This window comes from Chlorocebus sabaeus, chromosome 1, assembly GCF_047675955.1.
Source record: "Chlorocebus sabaeus isolate Y175 chromosome 1, mChlSab1.0.hap1, whole genome shotgun sequence".
NCBI classification, from domain to species: domain Eukaryota; kingdom Metazoa; phylum Chordata; class Mammalia; order Primates; family Cercopithecidae; genus Chlorocebus; species Chlorocebus sabaeus.
In genome coordinates, this window is record NC_132904.1 from 91,389,196 (window position 1) to 91,410,060 (window position 20,865).

Below are 20,865 nucleotides of genomic sequence, written 5' to 3' on the forward strand. Positions count from 1 at the left end.
CAAATTATTTAGCCCAGTGCTGTGACTTAATACTAATGTATTCAGATCTTCTCAAGTGAGTTCCAACTACTAGAATTAACATTCTATGCCTTTGGTTTTTACATCTATCTTTGAACTAGAGCCAATTATAATAAAAGGCCTTGTTGGATAATCCAGTATATCCTCTTCAGATACCCACTGCCCCAAATCTGCCCCAAATTTATTTTCTTGAGACCAGAATAGAGCTTAGAGTTAATTTAGAAAGAAAGAGAAAGAAAGAAAGAAAGAAAGAAAGAAAGAAAGAAAGAAAGAAAGAAAGAAAGAAAGAAAGAAAAAAAAAAAAGAGAAAGAAGGAGAAAGAAAGAGAAAGCAAGCAAGCTAGCTTTCTCAAAATGTCTGTGAAATCAAACTTTATTCTCTGGATGATAAAAATTTAAAAATAAGCAGAATACAACGAGTAACTCTGTGGTGTGGTTTCTTACAATTAGTTTTCAAAACTATTTTTAGTTCATGAATTATAGTGAGAGCCTACAGCTGTATCTTAATGGATTCAGAGAACTTTTGAGGGGACAAAGTGTTTGTTTTAAGTCCAGAAAATTTGGTCTTAGACCATTAAAAATAAGCTTGCATCTGTTACTAATTTTCTTTTTGCTTACAAAGACTGGTTTGGTAGAAAGAAGGGGGAAAAAAGGAATCTATTCAAAACAAGTTGCAAAAATGACAGTGGGAGGGGTTGCAGAAGTTAAAAGAAGGGAGAGAATATAATTGTAGACAACACATTTCTTTATCCCTGATCAGTCCTAGCATAAACAACTTTTTCCACCAGATGTAATGATTTCCCCAGCATAACTTCTGTCTTTGGGGCAAGCTTTGGTTAAGCCATATCTGCCATTCAGAGGGGCCACTTAAAAACATATATATATGTATATATATACACACACGCACACATTATAATAATGCCTTAGTTAAAACAAATATAAGTATATACATGTTATATACATATTATATATATTTGTTTTATACCTAAATTGATTTGAATTAAGACATTATTTACATCCAGTAAAATTTACACATTTAAATGTCCCGTTTCTTGAAATGTAACAATGAGCACAATCAAGGTACATAATTTGTATCGCTAGTATGGCTTCTCCTCACCTCTGTGAGCCAGCTGCTACTCGCCACCAGAAACTGTCTGCTTCTGTTCACGTTTTAACACCTTCTGATCATTATTCTTTATATTATGGCCAGGTTTTATGGTTGTTCTCTGCACAGGAGCCAAATCGTCTAGGAGGGTCTTAGTTTGTCATATCTGCAATTAGAAGTGTCAGTTTTTTATATTAACAAAAGAGAAGGCAAGGCCAGGCGTGGTGACTTACACCTGTAATCCCAGCACTTTGGGAGGCTGAGGCAGGCTGATTACTTGAGGTCAGGAGTTCAAAACCAGCCTAGCCAACACCGTGAAACCCCATCTCTACTAAAAATACAAAAATTAGCTGGGCATGGTGGCATGCACCTGTAATCCCAGGTATTCTGGAGGCCGGGGCAGGAGAATCGCTTGAGCCCAGAAAGCAGAGGTTGCACTGAGCCGAGATGCCACCACTGCACTCCAGCCTGGGCCACAGAGCCAGACTGTGTCTCAAAAAAAGAAAGAAAGAAAAAAGAAGGCAAAAAAACCGTTTTCTTCAGTAGTGGTTACAAAAAGTTTAAATCTTCAGGTTTGATTTAAAATGGAATTACGAGTATGTGTATAGTCAAAACCAAGAGCCCTGTGCATCCTATATTTATGTAGCATTATTATTCATTGTCTAGTTTGTTATTATGCTGTCAGCAATGCTGTCGAAGTAGCAATACATTTTTATTTCAGGTAAAACAAAATAAAGTGAAAGGTTGAGCAGTACATTTGGAAGCTGAGCTAGATGAATGGGTGTCTCCTCAGTCAAGCAAGTTTGTAAACTGCATATGTAATAAACTTGGGTGGGTAAAAAACCTGTGAATTATACCTAAATGTGTAAGCACAATTTCCAGAAGTAAAATGCAAGGTAAAGAATGACTAGATCAGAGAAAATTGTATTTAAGAGAACTTTTACAGGTAGAGAGTCAAATAAATATTTTACCAAATCGTACTTGAGATATCTTACTTTTGATGCTTTAAACTCACTGTGGGTTCTGTATAAGAGCAATAGATAAATTATATAAAATAACAAAAATTTTATAACTATGTTAAGACAAAAATGTGTTGTTTTCCTATATTAGACCAATAGAGGATTCTGTGGTTAGGCTTTGTTGCTTTCCAGTAACAAGTATTTGAAAACTGTTTTAAAGACTCAGTTAGAATTTGATTATATACCAGTAGCATCCTCTTATTCAATAAACTGTTGCCTAAACTTATATTTCTTCACATATAAGACACATCAGTTATCTTAGATCTTTAAAGTCCTACGAAGATAGAAGGGTTTCTACGCACTGTGAAGACAGACAGCTCAGTCACTATGAAGACGTCCAGTAGGAAAAATGAGACAGACACACGTCAGTCACTGGACCTGGAGTCCAAGGCAGAATGTGGCAAGGACCTGTTAGAGAACCACACTCAAAAGAACCCCCACCTCAAAAAAAAAGTGGGTTGGGGGAGAAGCCTGTAGCCTTTAGGGTGGGCCTTGAAAAGTAATTAACAGTTTAGAAGAATTTTGCTGTACAGCACTCTGTCAACAGGGACATTGCTATTCTTTTATGTTTAGGCAAGAGAGTTTGAATAAATCCATTTCACTTTAGGCTTTACCTCATTTTCCCATATTATCCATCTCTCCAGAAGATTTCTTCCCCACATTTGAACAGAAGCCATTTCCACAAATCTTTCTCTCTTTTGTAATGACTAAACTAGTAGCTTTCAAACTCAGAACTCTTGTTCAGATAGTGTGGAAGTGTAATACGTAAAATGCAGGACAGCTGAAGAAATTTCTGGCTGAGATGGGTTCATCTTCAGAATTCCTCTCCTTCCCACTTGGCCACAGCGTCTCTTCTCTTCCTTCCCTCCCTTCCCTCTCCCTCTCCCAGGGCTCTGCAGAACAGTTTGGTTTGAATTCCCCTTCTTAATTTTCCTTATTACAGAACTCATTTAAAAACACTCCACTCTCTCCGCCATTTAAAACCAGCCCTCGCTGGAGTGTTCCTGTTTGTGAATAGACCCACTTAACCACTCAACTTGCAGCCTATGTATCCAGCCAACTGGCAGAACCCTGGTAATCTGCACCAGAGCTCAGGGACAGCAGAAAGCTGAAGACCCTTTCCCCAAATAACAAGGCTCCTTACCCAAGAAACCATCAGCAATTTTAAAAAGATAACAAAAAATCAAACCAGCAACTTCTAAGGTCAGCGTTGTATCATATTACTTTTCTGTTTGTGAATTCATGTGTGGCTTTAAAAAGTAGATCGTATTTCATGTTGTTTTGCATCAAATAAGCCTCATGTGAATAGATCACTCGTATGTGTTTACAAACAGTGCTCTTTTCGGATTCGACTTTTTTGAGTCTTTCTATGTTCATCAGTTTGACTCAAACCGGGGTGAGGAGGTGGGGGCAGATGTTAAGACGGGGCCCCTGAGTGTGGAGTATCTTTGAGGCAGAAGGAACCTAAATAGTTTTGCAGACAGTAATGTAAATGGAATGTCTTTCTGTTGTCTTTCCACACCCACAACCTCAGAAAAAAACAAATTACCTTTGGTATCAACAAGGACTTTCTAATAAATCTGACCCTTCAATTACTCTATAAATTGTAGCTGTCCCTTGAAATAGAATCCTCTCCAACATGTGTTTAGTAGTATCAAAAATGGTGCCAGGGACCTTGGAGCTGAGGGATCACTGAGGATGAAGAAATGGAGGAGAAACATTAGGGAGGGATAATGTGGCAGATAATTATTTGGACGTCTTTTCATAAGAGGATTTCATTTCAGCAGCATTGTGGAGGAGTTTCTAGTTAACAGAATTGATGCCCTTGGTGTTGATCAGCACTGGACTAGCTGGGCAGATAGCAGGAAACTTGTCTATTTCATAGAGCATTCCAGGTTAGGAAGCATTGGCCTCTTTACACAGGTTCATTCTCTGAGTGAACCGCCAGTGCTGGACTTGGGGCTCCGGCATGGTACATAGAGGGCCTGGACACTGTTGTACATGCTCCCCTCAGTCTCCCTACTCGGCCTCTCCTTTGTGGCTTCTTCTCTGGTAATGCCCTTTAAGCTGTCTTCACTCAGAGACTCCCAGAGACTGTACCTCTAAAATCAGTCATTGGCATTTCTGAGGTTCATTGTTGTGCCTGCCTCCTCCTCCTTTAACTCTGTCACCACCACCACCTCTTCCCACATCCAAGAACCTTCCTTGAGAAGTGCCAGAGAGATACCTGACTCTCCAGAAGCAGGTGCCAAAAGGGGCTAGTTATGTATCATTATGGGGGCATTTGGAATTTGGAGCTTGAACAGAATTAGCTTGGCCTATTTTTATGCCTTCATACCCCCCTCTCTCTCTCCTCTCTCTTGTCTCTCTCTGTCTCTCTGAGAGATCCAAACACCCCCCGCCCAACCCAGTTGGTTAAGGATCAAACCTTGATTCCAGCTGAAAAAGGAACAGAATGCTGTCTTAGTTCATTTTCTGCTGCTGTAACAGAATACCACAGACTGGGTAATTTACAAACAATAGAAGTTTATTTGATTCATAGTTCAGGAGGCTGGCAAGTCCAAGAGCATGGTGCTGGCACCTGGTGAGGGCCTTGTGCTGCATTATTGCATGGCCAAAAGGCGGAAGGCAGAAGTGATCCCATGAGACAGAATCAAGCAGAACTCATTTTTAAAATCAGTAGCCTATTCCCACAATAACCAACCTATTCCTACAGTAACAGCATTAATTAATTCATGACAGCTGAACCCTCATGGCCTGATCGTTTCTTAAAGGCCCCACCTCTTAATACTGTTACAATGGGGATTAAGTTTCTAACAGATGAAATTTAGGGGACCATATTCAAACCATAGCAAACACCTATCTTTGACTTACCAAGCACTCCAGTGACTTAGATACTCCTTGATCAAGCAGGCAGTAGCTGGACTCCTCTCTCTCTCCAGTTACATGGGGTAGGGAAAAACTTCTCAAAAATTCATTGTATCAGAAAGCCATAGAAATGAATTCCTATGTAGGAAGTGCTGGCTTACAGGTTTGCTGTCCTCAGAAGCCCCAGCCGTAAGTGGGAGCACTGAATTTGAAGCTGTAGCACAACACATAGAGCCCTGACCTTATACACACATCCACCCTCAGTATTTCCTAACAGAAGTGGCTAAGACGGTAGAACAGGGTCTTCTGTCCCACGGTTCAGTTGGCAGTTAGGCTTAGTGCTCAGATAGTAATCACAGAAACAGTGTCAGTAGGGTGTCCACTTGGAACCTTACCCAGAACTGACAAAAAAGAAGGGTAAGACAGAAAGGGGACGTCTTTGAATTATTGGGCCTATTTCTTTCTACCAGTTGTGTTCTTTCCTCAAGCAAGGGAGACACAAACAGGACCACCATTCGACATTGCACAAGTGTCATAGCTTGTTTTGCTTCAGTTTTCTATTTGTCAAATGGGGCTTATGGGAGGATTATATGTTTTAAAGCTCTTGGAACAGTGACTGGGACATGGTAAGTCCCCAGGAATGTATGTTAGCTCTTGTTGTGATTTATCAAGTATTAATATTATGTGCCAAGTCCTGTGGTAGGCATTTTACTGATACTTATTTTAATCCTCACCTGCAGTTCTGCAAAATAGATCTTGTGAGTTTCATCTGAGGAGATGGAGTCTCAGAGAGGTAAAGTCATGTGTCCAAGGTGAGCTGCTATGTGAAGGTGCCAAAATCAAACTAGGTCGGCCTGGCCACAAAGCCTGTGCCATCGCTGTGCTGTGTAAGAGTAAACAGTGTAGGAGCAGACATCCTTCTATGTAAATGGGACGAGAGCCATCAAGCTAAACAGCTCCCTACGCCACACAGTTCAGGGTAATTCATATCCACTGAGTAAACAGACCATTCTGGGCAAGAATTCCCTTGTGTCAACTTGCCTGTTCTAGGAATTCTCAGTATATATATTGGAGCCCTACCAAAAATTCATCACGAGACTTGTCTTTCTTAAGATCCATCTGAAGAGGCTTAGCTAATAAACTGAAGGACCTTCTTATGAGGTGGTTTCACCGTGGGACTCTCCCTTGTTATCTCCCGAAGGATGACCCCTTTGAGTGAGTCTGATACACTTCATGGTCCCCATGTCTCCAAGAGTTGGGGAGCATAGCTAGCCCACCTTGTAGGCTGACTGCCTTGAAACCCCATCTTCCTCATTCCCTGCTCTGGGTTAGTTGTCCTTCCCGTGTTCTCACATCTGTTAGAGCACCTTGTCACGTTGCCTTTGCCCACGTCTTTGCATCTTTTCCCACCAGAGCAGGTACAGAATGCTATATCCTACTCACCTCACAGCCCCAGAATTTATCATACTTCCTGTAACAACAGTAATAACCACAGTGTTATCAAAGTTGACATTCATTGGGAACTTACTATATGCCTTTTGAAATAGGTACTATTGTGATGCTTACTTTAAAGGCAAAGAAGCTGAAGCACAAAGAGGTTTGTGTACTACCCGAGTCACAGAACCATAAGTGGAAGAGCTGGGTGTGAACCCAGGCAGTTTGATTCTAGACCCATGCTTTTAACAAGTACTCTGATGCCTCTGTGTAGTAGATGCTTCGTTAGTTAATATTTGTAAATGGATACACATGTGAATGTAATTGCTATGTTTTCAGAGATATATGACCTGTGACATAACTTAAATCTGTGCAATAATAAGCTATGTTGTAATGGAGCTCTTCTATCCCTATGCGTGCTTGGAGAGGAGGAGCAGTACAGGGCCATGTTTGTGAACACACATTAGATATAAATGCAACTTCTATTTCTGCCATTGATGATCATCACCTCTGTGGGCAAGTTACTTACCCTTTTTTTAGTGGCATTTTCCTCAGCTGGAAAATAAGAATTATGTTGCCTACCTCCTACAGAAAACTTAGAATAAAGAGACTACTATAAGTAACCATTCCTGGAACACAGTACTTATTCAACAAACATGGGAAGATATTGTTATTACTATTGTCATGAACATTGTTTTTAGAACTTTGTAATTGACAACACTACTGCCTATCAATGGACAAGGAGTTCTTAACCAGTATGAGTGATACTAAGTGATGATGCTGGAGCTTTAAGTCTAAAGTCACCAAATTCAGGACAGAGATGTTTGACCCATGAATTTCAGAGGTCTGCAAAACACTCCAGAAACGATTGTAGCTTTTGTCCAATCTCCACATGTTTGTCTGTAGTGTACACTGTGGGGTTTAGGGAGCCTGGGCAGCGGAAGGAACCAGAGGTATCCATGGTCAGTACCAGCCAACTGATGTGTAGCGGCTTGTAAGTGAGCAGTGGGTTGTAAGGTCGACTGGACAACTGTATAACAAAAGCTGTTAGGAGATCACGAGGATACTGAATACCTAACAGCTAACAGGAGCTATGATTTATTGTTCAGTGGACACTGAACTTGGCACATAATAAAGACTCATTCATTCATTCAACAATATTTTTGAGCCAGGCGCTCTTATTGGCCCAGGGAATCAATAATAACTAAAACAAAGTCCTGAGTACTCAGGTCCCTTTATACTTTATAAGCATCATCATAACAACACTGTGATGTACATGTTACCATTGCCATTTGATAGATGAGGGAGCTGAGGCACAGAGAGGTTAAATACCTCACCTGAGGCCTCATAATTATAAAGTAGTGAGCCTAGGATTTGAATCCAGGTCTTTCTCATGCTAAAATCCTTTCTTTAGCTACAATATGATACTGCTTATCAAGCAAATAGCAAACGCTGAGATCATGTATGTATGTGGCGGGGGGTGTTGGAGGGGTGGGATGTTTGTTGACTCAGGACTATCTAAAGAGCTATCATTGTGATACAACAATAATAGTCATCACTGATTTACAGAACATGAGAAACTTTGGTTGTGGCTTCTATTCTTGAGCTCAGACTATCATTTTACTGCTTCTTGTCAACATCAGTGTATACTTGGTGGCCCTCAACAAAGAGAAGAATGTTTATGCTTAGGTTGATAACCAGGTAGAAGCTCTGAGGTCCTGGGGTTTATTTTATTTCCAGGATGCCTGCTTAGTAATGCCTGAGTGCCCTCCAGAGCTTGGACAAGGCCAGCAGGCACTATGACCACTGAGATGTTGTCCAAACCTAGGATTAGGTGGTCAAATATCAGTGACTTTGCACAGAGTGAGGTGCTTTGGTCCCTTCAGGGCTGTGGATGGGGGTGGGTAGCACTAGTGGGCTGCCACCGACCCCTTTGTTTAGGTCTCTCACATGCCTGTTTTCCACGGATTGTGAAGGACGTTTCAGAGGCATCATTTCAAATGCCGCAGAAAGGGAAAAGGGACAGTGTAGAGGGTCACCACAGTGGGGCATAAAGAACCCAGAAATAATGCTCTGCTCTGAGTCAGGATCTTGGTGGCCTCATCTTGTTTTCAGGGCATGCCATTGCTTCTAGGAAGCATAGCCACCGCTTAGCTTTACAAGTCAGCTCCTTCAGTCTGTCGATTCAGAAGCTGTTCCATTGCCCTCTGATTCCGTTGACATAATTCGACGATGCAAGGGTTGTGCAGTCAAGAAGGAAGGACATTGTACTGGGACATCAGGAAAACCAGATTCTGGCCCTGGCTCTGTCCCCACTGGCTGGGAGACCCTGGACAACTGCCTTTGCTCCTCAGGGCTTTCCTCTTCTCAGCAATGAAGCAAAAGAGGGAGAACTAGATGTTGATGTTTCCCGTGATCCTTTCTGGCTCTAAAGTTGTGAGTTTATCTGATATTTGCAGCCTTACAGTGTCATTTTAATTTCCATGCCCTGTATTTAAAACCACATTTTTCTGCCCTGTTAGTGTGCTGCGTTCTTTCTATTGCTTCAGAACACAAGTGTTGGTCCTTAATGTCTGATAACTATTCGTTAAATTAACGAATGCATATAGGCGGAAATGTGAATGCATGCAAACACCGTTAACCACTGGTGTCACTTCCAGACTTGGGTTCTTTATGGTTCAGCGTGGGTTGCTAGGAGGATTGAGATAGCCAGTATGGAACATTGCAATGGTGTGGGCACACAGAAATCCATTTCTAACTACTATTGTTGCTGCTACTATTGTAATTCTATGCCTCATTTTCTATAAATACGGAATAGTATGCATACGGTTTTGTAACTACCTGTTTTCAATAAGGAGACTTTTTTTCATGTCACTAGTATTCTCTTATTTAATTTTAATGACTGTATCCTATCAGAGAGTTTCTAGAAGTTTATTTGGCCAATCTCTTATGTATTGTTTGTTCAAGTTTTTCCATATTATAAGCAACGTATCTAAGTAGTCTTATTTTTAAAAAACAACATATTGCTTTTGCAACATGAAAAGTATTTTCAATAAGAAATGCTCATCCCATGACACTATCGACTGCCTGCTTAAGCTAAAACAGTAGAGAAGTCTGTATAGGATGATGGGTAACTAAGAGCACACCAGTCTTGGCTTCCTACATGCAAAGAGAGGCAGTGATGGCCATCATTACATTATCATTGAATGAGAGAAAAGCAGTTTTCCTAAATTTAAAGCCTTGTCCCTTTCCCCTTTTCAGCAGAAAAAGGATAAATTGTGGGGCCAGGTCATATGGGAAGAGGATCTACCCGGACATTGGAAGCCTGAGCTTGATGCTCCCCTCTGCTCTCTAACCTCAGGCAAAGAGCTTACCTCTCTGGACTTGGTTTATTTTTCTGTGAATGAGAATGTTAATATTATTATTAATATTACCCACTCTTTCATCACAGATTTGGAAAATGGAAGCAGGGAAGGTTGTAAGCATAAAATGTAATCGTAGATACAAGATTAATTTGAAGTATGAAAGTCAGTGTTGTAGAGAAGTGAGTTATCGAGAATATGGGGTCACTGGTTCTTTGTGTACTGTTCACAATGTGGCCTGGAATGTATCTAGCGTTGACAGTGGTTTTTGAGAAAACCGTTACCTTCCATACCACCACTGTTAAAAGGGAGCAGAAACAGCAATTCAGTCCTCCGTTATTTGCATGCTTTTTATTTTTAATCCTTGCCAGATGTAGACTGGCCATGAGCCCAGAGGGTGAGCAATTTCTGATAGAGGTAGTTTTGTTCTTGTTTCCCTTCTAGACAAAGAATTCTTGAAGGAAAAGGAGAAATTAGAAATGGAGTTAGCAGCAGTGCGGACTGCAAGTGAGGACCATCGGAGACACATTGAGATCCTGGACCAGGCTTTGAGCAATGCCCAGGCCAGGGTCATCAAGCTGGAAGAGGAGGTGAGACCAGGCTGTGGGGATTTGGTGGGGAAGAGGGGAAGCAGAGCCCAGAGGGCTTCCACTTTCTTTTCCTAACCCAACTACCTTAACCAGAGCCAATTCCAAGGAGTTGAGACAGGGGAGGAATATGGGAAACTTCTCAAATAAAAGTGAATAAAAACAGAGTCTATGCATTCTAGAGCCAGGCAAAGTCTGAAAAGCACAGGGGAATCCCATCAGCAAAGCACTCACACTCGGTGTGAAGCCCAGCCTACACCCCATCGGTTGACATGTGTCCTACTCAGGCATCATGCATTGCATTTAGTAGTTTCTGATGAAATCAACCCTTTAGCTTAAGCATTATGAGGTAGCCTTTTCCTCAACCTGACTGAGGAATTAAAATGACCATTTCTGAGGTCCAAGCTAAGGAATCCAGGCTATAGATGAAGAAGAAAATGAGCAGAGGCCTAGCCAGGCAGCCAGGGGCCTGCTGCCCTGCACCTTCCAGCGCCCTGCGGTGGTGGCGGCAGGTGCCTCTGTGTTACACAGGCTTATCTGAGCAGGCTTACTGAGCACTTACAAAAGTGCTTAGCTTGTTGCTGGGCACAGAGGAAACAGTATTGTTACTAACCCAACTGTTGTTGAATTTAAAAAAACTGTCTCTTCAGAAAACCTCCCCCGATGCTAAGTAACAGGGATGTTTCATCAAATTTCAAACAGAAGGATAAAGCAGCTGAAGAGGAAGATGATGGAGTAAACGAGGGTCTTGCCCATTAGAAGCCTTTAAAACCCCATAAGTCTTGCATAGAAACTACCATTTTAATACTAGCATAAGGATCCGGGGCGGCAGCCCCCATGGTATCTTCCATGTTGCCACTAAGGAACGTATCAAATATGAAAACACTTGCCACAGAAAGTGACCTCAACCCCTTAAAGACAGGAGATCTGTTATGCTTAAGGGAGGCTGGGGCTTCTCATTATTGTCATTACTAAAATGACATCTCCATCTCCATGAGTGGAGCTAAGGAAAATGGTGGTTTTAAAAATCTTTTAGTTTCAATATTTCTATTAAAGTAAGAGTTCATTGTGAGCTTCTTGAAGACAAGTTATAACAACCAATATGGGTCTTTTTTATCACTATATTTATGTGAAATCTTTAGTTGGTTGAATGTAGCCTCTCCAGAATGTCTCATAGGTCTGCTTCCAGCATCACTCCTTTCTAATTAGAGTTTCCTTTAATGGTCTTCATTCAGTTCAGATACTGAGAGCCTACTGTCATTTACCATGATGGGTAAGAGTGAACTCTAGAGCAGACAGCTGTAAACGAGAGTCCTGGCTGTATGGCCTGTCAGCTGTGTGACCTTAAGCAAGTCACATAACCTTGAAGACTTCTCTCATCTCTAATGGAGATAATAAAGGACTTTACCTCCTCTTCCTGTTATTATTTGGAGGATTAAATGAGATACTACATATAAAGCACAATGCTTGGCATGGTAGTGTTCCAACAGTGTTGACTGATGTAATTACTGTTATTAATCATCCTCATCAGGATATATGCCTTACTAGAATTAAGGTTGATACAAAGGTGAAGGAGACAGATTCCTGCCTTCAAACTTCTTGCAATTGCTTAAGGATAATATTTATTCATTTAGCAAATACTTACTGGGTGCCTACTAAATGCTGAGCGCTATTCCAGGCATTGGGTACGCCCTGTTCACTCTGCCCAGCGGGGACCAAAATAGGCAAATCTCTTGGTACTTATAGTCTAGTGGCTACACATTCAGAGAAGTGTATTCAGTGGAAGTTATGGTAAGTGGTGTATGAATCACATACACAAAATCTTTTGTCAGATTAGGCTGTAGGAACCTTCACTTAGTAGGTCTTCAGAAGCTAGGGGAATTGAGCAATCAAAATCACAAGGAATGAAAGGGCCAGATAAAAATTGATCCTAAGAACAGATGTAAAAAGTCTGTAAAGTTGCTCTCTCCTCTTTGAAAGGTGAAAGCATCTCCATTTTATTCCAGTGACTTCAGCTAGGACAGGATATAGGTATAATTCACAGCGGTGCTGCCTGCTGAGTCAGAAAGCTCACCTAGCAGCTGAATCACTAGCGTGTTCCAACTTGCCAGTGTCATCATTGAACTCAAGATTGAATACACCCAGGTGCAGAATGACAGGAAATAGCATCCGGTATCTTCTCACCCAGGACCAAATCAAGTCGATGCCTAAGCCTGATTTTTGGCACTAGCCAGTTCTCAGAATGCTGTCAGTATGCCCAGGATTTATGAACATGGGCCAAACTCCTAATTGGAAGAAAACAAAGTATGAGAGTAAGAGTTGGAAGTTGTTGGTCATAATTCTAAATCCATACCTGATGTGACATTTCCATAAATTATTTTAACCTTAATTTCCATCTCCTCAGTTATTGTGTTGTTGAATATTCACTATGCACTTCCCATCTCTTCAGGCCTGCCAACTAATCTATCAAGGACTCTGAAATCTTTAGGACAAAGTTACTCCATAGATGTCTATAATAAGATTTTTTTTTTATTCACACATACATAAATGGGTACACATACATATATACATACATCCCTAATTTCTCTATTATAAATGTAATTTATGCTTATTATAGGAAACTCGAAAAAATATAGAAAAGAATAAAGAAGTAATTGCCATTCTGTCATATAGATAAGCATGCTTAATGCTCTAAGTATTTCATTCCTGCCTTTTTTTCATGGATAGATAGACATCATTATGATAATGTTGTATCTAATTTTTGATTCTGGATTTTTCACTTGACATTGTAGAATAAGCATTTCTTCATGATATCAAAAACTCTTTTTTTAATTCTATTTATTTTATGTTATTTTTAATTTTACTTTAAGTTCCGGAATACAAGTGCAGAACGTGTAGATTTGTTACATAGGTATACATGTGCCATGGTGGTTTGCTGCACCTATCAACCCATCATCCAGGTTGTAAGCCTCACATGCATTAGCTATTTGTCTTAATCCTCTCCCTCCCCTCACCCCTACCCCTCAACTTGCCCCGGTGTGTTTTGTTACCTCCCTGTGCCTATGTGTTCTCATTGTTCAGCTTCCACTTAACGAGGGAGAACATGCGACGTTTTATTTTCTGTTCCTGTGTTAGTTTGCTGAGAATGATGGCTTCCAGCTTCATCCATGTCCCTGCAAAAGACATGATCTCATTCCTTTTTATGGCTACATAGTATTCCATGGTGTATATGTGCCACATTTTCTTCATCCAGTCTATCATTGATGGGCATTTGGGTTGCTTCTATGTCTTTACTATTGTAAATAGTGCTGCAATAAACATACGTGCAAAAACTCTTTATTTACCTCACTTCCAGTGCCTGAAAATGCAGCAATTATTAAGCAATAAACAAGTATTGAGCTCAAAGCTGCACAAATTACCAAAAGCAGGTAGCTGCACAAATTACCAAAAGCAGTACCCCAGTAGGGTCTTCAATTTCATACATCCTAGCCATTGTAGGTATAACTGGCAGCCTATGTGTAAATCTTTTCTGTTCCAGTGCACTTGAAGGATAGGAGTAGAGAGGTGGGAGGTACCTGCACCTGTAGTTTTTTTTTGTTTTGTTTTGTTTTTTGAGACGGAGTCTCACTCTGTCGCCCGGGCTGAAGCTCTGCCTCCCGGGTTTACACCATTCTCCTGCCTCAGCCTCCCAAGTAGCTGGGACTATAGGCGCCCGCCACCTCGCCCAGCTAGTTTTTTTGTATTTTTTTAGTAGAGACGGGGTTTCAGCGTGTTAGCCAGGATGGTCTCGATCTCCTGACCTCGTGATCCGCCCGTCTCAGCCTCCCAAAGTGCTAGGATTACAGGCTTGAGCCACCGCGCCCGGCCAACCTGTAGTTTAAATAGGATCTCCAGGTAATCTGACCCTACCTCCTTTGAGAATCACCCCAGCTTTGAGAATCAGTGGTCTAAATTCTGTGCTTTTTTACTCTTCTCCACTCAGTTACGAGAGAAGCAAGCATATGTTGAGAAAGTCGAGAAGTTGCAGCAGGCCCTGACCCAGCTGCAGTCTGCATGTGAGAAGCGAGAGCAGATGGAGCGGAGACTGCGGACTTGGCTGGAGAGAGAGCTGGACGCGCTGAGAACCCAGCAGGTAAGGAACTGGGCATAGACTGGTGAAAGAATTAGATATGCTCACTCAGCAAATGTATGGAACATCTCCCATGGACCAGATGCTGCACCTTGCTCACAGGATTCAGAGGGAAACAGGAACTCCCTGTCCTCAGTGAACCCATACAACGACCAGGAGAGAAGGCGAGCAGTCCACTTACTGGAGTGACAGATGTCCTCACAGAGAGAAAGTGGTCACCAGCTTGGGGCTAGGGAGAGGGGAATGCAGCATTAGATGACTTCAGAGAGTAAGACATTTGAGCTGGACATTGAAAGATGAGTTTGTTGGATATTTGAGGGCAAGAACATCATAGGTAGAGGGAGAATATGGTAAAGGACAGGGCCATGAAACAACATGGCAGGTCCAGGGCAGCAGGGTGCAGGTAGCTAGGGGAGAATGCCCAGTGCAGTGGCTGGTGAGGAGACTAAGGCCACTTGTGGAGGGCATTTGGTCAAGCTGAGAGACTGGGCTTTTTTCCTGTAGTCAACAGAGTACCAACAAGTGGGAGGTTTTTAAGCTGGAGAGAAATACGGTGCAAGAGATCGGGGAGAGAGCCCTCTGATGTCAGAGGACCATCCAGAGGGTGGATGTTAAAGTCACAGAGGCCAGCCTGAAGGTTGTCGGTGCAGCCTAGGGTGTAGTGACAGTGAGAACTCGTGGAGGAGTTGAAGGGAAGAGCCAATAAGAGGTGACATTAGTAGCACATGATGATCAGTGAGTTTTCAGAGGTAAAGGAGAGGAAGGGATGTAGGACCATCCCTAGGAAATAATATTGGCCATAAGCTCCTATTCCTGCTGCCTGTCCTTCTCTGTAACTCAGCTGTGAGTCAGCACAGAATGAAAAGCCCAGCCTGGAGTTCACCTGCACCACAGCAAGCAGGAAGAAGACTGGTCAAAGCTCCTGGCCCCAGACAAGCCTGTCCACCTTCACCCAGCATGATGAGCAGAGGCCTTTATGCAGCTGGTGAAGGGTGTGCTCTAAATTGGGATACCAGGGAAATGCAAGGCAGAGCCCCATGGAATTATCTACTGGATAGGGCATAGTGGTTGTGGTTAAAACACTTGAAAACACTTGAGCGCATACACTCAGGCCAGCTCAGCCCTCTCGCAGGGCAGGCCCGTACAGTTCCCTCTGGGTGTATGCATTTGGCTGGAGAAGGAGGTGTTAGTGAGATTGCCCAGAAAACTAAGAAACCCACCTCCACCTCCCACTGTCTTAGCTTGGTGGATAGCTCATAAGAAAAGGCGGGTCTGTCTGTGGACTTCTAATACTGATAAACTGTGCCACATAGTTTGGCACAGAGTTACACCCTTCAGCTGTTCTCTGTTGCTCGGTTGCTGAGATCTTCACTTCCCCAACTGAGGACAGGGGTTCTCCCTGGTTCCAGGTATGGCACTGGCCCACAATAGACACTGATGAATCTTTCTTTGGCTGACCAAATGGGCACATCTTGGTTCTTAGAGCACAAAAAGAATGTTCCTTCCCGGTTAATATGCTGTGTACACCCTACAGTTAGATTACTTCTCCTTGGCTCCTCTGCGTGCTGTGAAACCAGACTTACCTCCGTTATCCTTGTTGTTTATCAAGAAGAAACATAATGTCAGAATTATTTGAAAAGTATCTTAATTGCCACAGAGGATAGTTGGCTGTATGCACACTCAGACCCATGCACGCTCACCCACACAGTTTCCTCAGGCAGGCAAAAACAACATTCCTGCTCTGCATGAAGGCTGTTGACAGGCTGAGGAACACCAGTGGGGGACAGAAATTTCAGAATTGAGGCTCTCCTGGGAAATTACTCTGCTTTCATTTTGAATGTGTGTTCGGGAGCTGATGGCAGACCCCCAGCTGTGTATGACTGACATGAGACCAAAGAGGAGGAGACAGTCTAAACAGAACTGTGATGCTCAGCATCTCTTTAAAAATAACATTACAGTTTGTTGTTGTTGTTGTTGTTGTTGTTTTAATGAGAGCATTAATCTGCCTCCTATGATATGAAATACATTCAGGGATTATTTCCCTGTTGCTCTTGATACTCATTAAAAAGTTAAGTAGAGGTTGAGTATCCCTAATCTGAATTGCTTGGGACCTGAAGTGTTTTGGGTTTTGTATTTTCAGGTTCGGGATGCTCAGCCTTCTTATTTTTTTTCCTGTAATACTTCTTTATTTTCTGATTTTCCCAGTAAGCATACACGATCTTATAACCGAAAAAACGGTTAAAACGTTATTACAAAAAAATCAACTGGAAACATCTTGAGGTTTTTACTAGTTCCATGTGGCAGATACTGTAAAAAGGGCAAAGTGTGTCTAAACTCATTTTGAGGGACTGTGGGCTGGTCTAGGGGGCAGCTCTGCTGGCCTCACCAGGGATGACTCGGAGTCTACTTGAGAACATGGGGTCATGTGAGGAACTCAGCCTGTCTGGGAAAGGGGATCCAGGGCCTCTCTGATCCCCTCCTCCTCATTCACCCTCACACAGCTCATGAACGTGCCTGCCAGTTCTTGGGCAGCAACCTCAGGCAACCTGGAGAAAGACTTCCGCCATCCACGCCACACCCTGTTCCTTCATCCCTGTGTCCAAGGCAGTTATCTGACAGCTTTAGAAAGCATGCTGGGGTCCCACTGTCACAAAGCTCCTGGTCATCTCCACCCTCAACAGAACAATAGAGCAACCGCATGGACCCACCACTTCCCATAGGGCATGATTCTGAAGAGATTTTTGAAGGTGCGGCTTAGAGTTCTTGTTGATTCAACAGCCCAGACAAGGGCTCTGCCCTTTGACTTATGCCGGGACACAGCTGAACCCGTCTACTTGGCCCCCTCTAACAACACAGAGCCCTCGAGTCAGCTCCAATTATTTCTTCTGGACCTTTCCAGAAGGGCTGGTACACTGAGGATGAGCAGAGAGGCATGGAATCGTGTGTTGATTCCGAGCATGGGCCCCAGGGTTAAACCAGCCACAGTTGAATCCTGCCTCCCACCAGAAAAGTAGCCTAGAGTAAGTCATCTTTCTGAACCTCAACTTCCTTATCTATAAAGTGAAGCAAATAAATTATACTTACCTCACACTTGTAACTACAAATAAAATCTGAACAAAGTGCTTATTGGAATGCCTTGCACTTAGCAATTGATTAAAAGCAAATCACTCTCACTGCTGTTTTTTCATTGCCATCAGTACCTTCAGAGTCATTTGAAGTTTTAGGGCATTCATTGGTACCCTCTCCCAAATTCTGCCATTACCCCAGATTTTCCAGCCTCATTGAGAACAAGGTCAACAGATGTGTGGCTTACTGAAGGGGGATGGAGAGAGAAAGATAGGTTGGGACAATAGGACTAGCAGAAAGAAAAGCTCTTAATCAACAGTTCCTGTTTTATAAGCAGTTGCCCCTCTACCATGGGAGGTCAAATAGTGCTTCGGCATCATTAGAAACTGGGAGGGAAGTGAAAGAGAAAAAAGATAAAAGAGAGAGGGGAATTTACATTTTTAAGAACTTACAATTTTATCTCTTTTACAAAGAGCTCAAATTAATTTTCACATCTTACTTCCACAGTAGTCCTATGAGAAAGAAGAGAGAAGGTTCTTGAAGAATGTTCTTTAAAAGGGAAATGAGGCACAGGGAAGTTAAAGGGACCAGCCCAAGGTCATGTAGCTAATGAGGACATTCTTCCCACGTGAACACATTGAGGGCGAAGACTTAATCTGTAGTGTTCACTGTTGCATCCCTGACACATGGTACATGCTCAGTCAATACTTGCCGTCTAGCTGACTGAATGGGCGGCAGAAGCTGGCCCACCTGACCATCAATCTGTTTTTCTCAGTAGCACATTTACCCGTTAGACCATGCTAGCTCTGTACCCTTGAATGTTGACATTCATGCATTTATGTAAATAACTCTTAATGACATGAATTGGGGGGGCTATGAAGGGTTGTCATGATCTCATGTGAGGTTAAGAGGATTCTGCAAAAATAAGCCAGCTGAGATGGTGACAGAAGGGATTTAGATAGAAACTGACAAGCATAGATGGCAGCTTAGTGAGGCCATGGGAGATTTTTCTTGGAAAGTTTCTAAAAATAAGGGAGTGTGTCATCTCGCTGGACTGGTTCATTTGTTCTCCTGCCTGAGGCTAGGTGCCTAGCCAGATGGAGTCAGTGCCCTTCCTGCACAGGTCAGGTGAGGATAGGTGTGCCCTTCTGCTGTGTTCCTACTTAAAATGTTGGTCACTGGCAAGATACCACTTCCTAGAGTAATTTATATTTGTAGCTTTAAAAAAAAATCGAATAAAAACAAAATTTGGTTTACAAAAAATCCATAGACCCATTTCTTTTTTCCTGTCTGATACGATTAGATTCCATCAGTACAGCTCGACTGCCCAGCTGTTGCTTTGGGTAATTCCCCAGCCGTTTTCTTAATCTAGGGGATTATGTGGTTCTGGGTAAAGCATTCACATGCCTCTCATCTTGCACCCAGCTCTGCGTTTAAAATTTGCAATCACTGGAAAACATGAGGGGAATGTGTACCCCAGGATATAGACTAGCTGGGATGAAATCATTCTCCCTGGAGTACTAGGGAGCCTGGTCCACACTCTGACTGGGCCTCTAACCCTGAGACCCCGAGATGACCTCTCTCTGCTGCTGCTCTGAAGGCAGAACTTTCTCAGAACGCCAACTTCTTCTGTGTCATGCTCTTTAGAGGAAATAGTGTACCTAATTAAAGGAAAAAGATTCTGAAGTATGAACATCCTCAGTTTGTAAGCAATCCAGAAAATGGCTTTATTTTCTCTTATTGACACAGATGAAAAGACTGAAAAATGAGCTTGCCTTATGCTAGAGGTCTTCTGGTTTCATATGCATTATCTAGTTTGATTCTCATTCTCGGGCCTCTGAGTGGGGCAGGTATGAATACCTCCTTTCCCAGCATTGCAGTTAGGCAGCATGCAAGTTAGGGCATCTCCCACTTCCTTTGCCTTCCATTTTCTCCCGCCAGCCTTAGGGGAAACAAACAGCTGGAATCACTTTGTGGAATTCTGGAGAAAGTACCCTAGACCAGGAGGCCAAGACTTAATTCCTATTCTTGCTTTTGGTGTAATTAACTGCATGCCATTTGACAAGCCACTTCTTGTCATGCAAAGGCCTTGACCTGCAGAGATAGACCCAAGTTTGAATCCTGACCCTACTACTGATTAGCTGAGGAACATTGCATCATTAATGTAATCCCTCAGAAACTTCATTTCTGATTTGTAAAACTGGGATAATACTGTCTGTTTTGCAGAGCACCATGAGAATTAACTACAATAGAGGAATTTGGAGGTGAAGTAGCATGGTGTGTGAATTGCTGCAGGATCTGGGGAACTTCATGTTCTGTATGGGCAGTTGTGTAGACAGCATTGATGTGGTTTTGAGCATCAAGATGTTTTTTTTCTACTCCTTCAGAAACATGGAAATGGCCAGCCAGCCAACGTGCCGGAATACAATGCCCCAGCCCTCCTGGAACTTGTGCGGGAGAAGGAGGAACGGATCCTGGCCCTGGAGGCCGACATGACGAAGTGGGAGCAGAAGTACCTGGAGGAGAGCACCATCCGACACTTTGCTATGAATGCCGCGGCCACCGCAGCAGCTGAGAGGTGAGACCAGTAGAACTCTGGTGGTCGTAAAAGCAATCAGCAAAACAAACAGGCTATCCAGAGAGGTCCAAGACCCATCCTAGGGAGTGAGGTCAGCTAAAAATTATTTTTAAGTGGTTATAGTGCTAGTTGGAGAGCAAAGTGGTATAACATTTCTAGAGGGTAATTTGGCAATATATATTTTCCCTTTGAGTCCACAATTCTAGTTCTAGACACTTATCTTTAAAATATCATATAAGTGCCTGAAGATGAATGTCTAAAGAGTTAATCTCAGTGTTGTTGAAAATATCGATACATTTAACACAACCTAGATTTCAACAAGAGGAGGTTCATTTAATAATTTAAAGTACATCACACAGTGGAATACTGTGCAATTACCAAGAATGATGTTGTGAAAGTATATTTAAGGCACTTTTTAATGCTGGGTTTATATCATGGGCCAAACTAGAAGAATAGATAATCCTCATAGCAACCCTGTGAGCAGGTATATTATTATCATCTTCATTTTACAAGCAAAGAAAATGAGGCTTAGAGAGGTACAGTGGTTGACTCCTAATCACACTGGTAGTGGGTGGTGGGCCGTGTGTCAAATGGAGATCTGCCTGGCTTGAAAACTGATTTCATATAGTTTGAAATTCTTTTCTACTACTGTCAGTTTTTACCTCAGTTGCCTTACTTCTTTTTGTAGGTGCACAACTTA

At 42.4% G+C, this 20,865-nt stretch overlaps 1 protein-coding gene across 8 annotated transcripts in view; it reads left to right on the forward strand.

Moving 5' to 3' along the window:
• AMOTL1 (angiomotin like 1) overlaps window positions 1-20,865 on the forward strand; it is a 138,541-nt gene that overhangs the window by 101,794 nt on the left and 15,882 nt on the right. For 5 of the 8 annotated variants that reach the window (XM_038005311.2, XM_038005313.2, XM_038005316.2 and 2 more), the window contains 4 exons: window positions 5,750-5,821; window positions 10,250-10,395; window positions 14,375-14,524; window positions 19,975-20,165. In XM_038005311.2, coding sequence (XP_037861239.1) covers window positions 5,750-5,821; window positions 10,250-10,395; window positions 14,375-14,524; window positions 19,975-20,165 — 559 coding nt within the window. The remainder of the gene's footprint in view (window positions 1-5,749; window positions 5,822-10,249; window positions 10,396-14,374; window positions 14,525-19,974; window positions 20,166-20,865) is intronic. The other 3 variants (XM_008020572.3, XM_008020573.3, XM_008020575.3) reach the window with 1 other exon arrangement.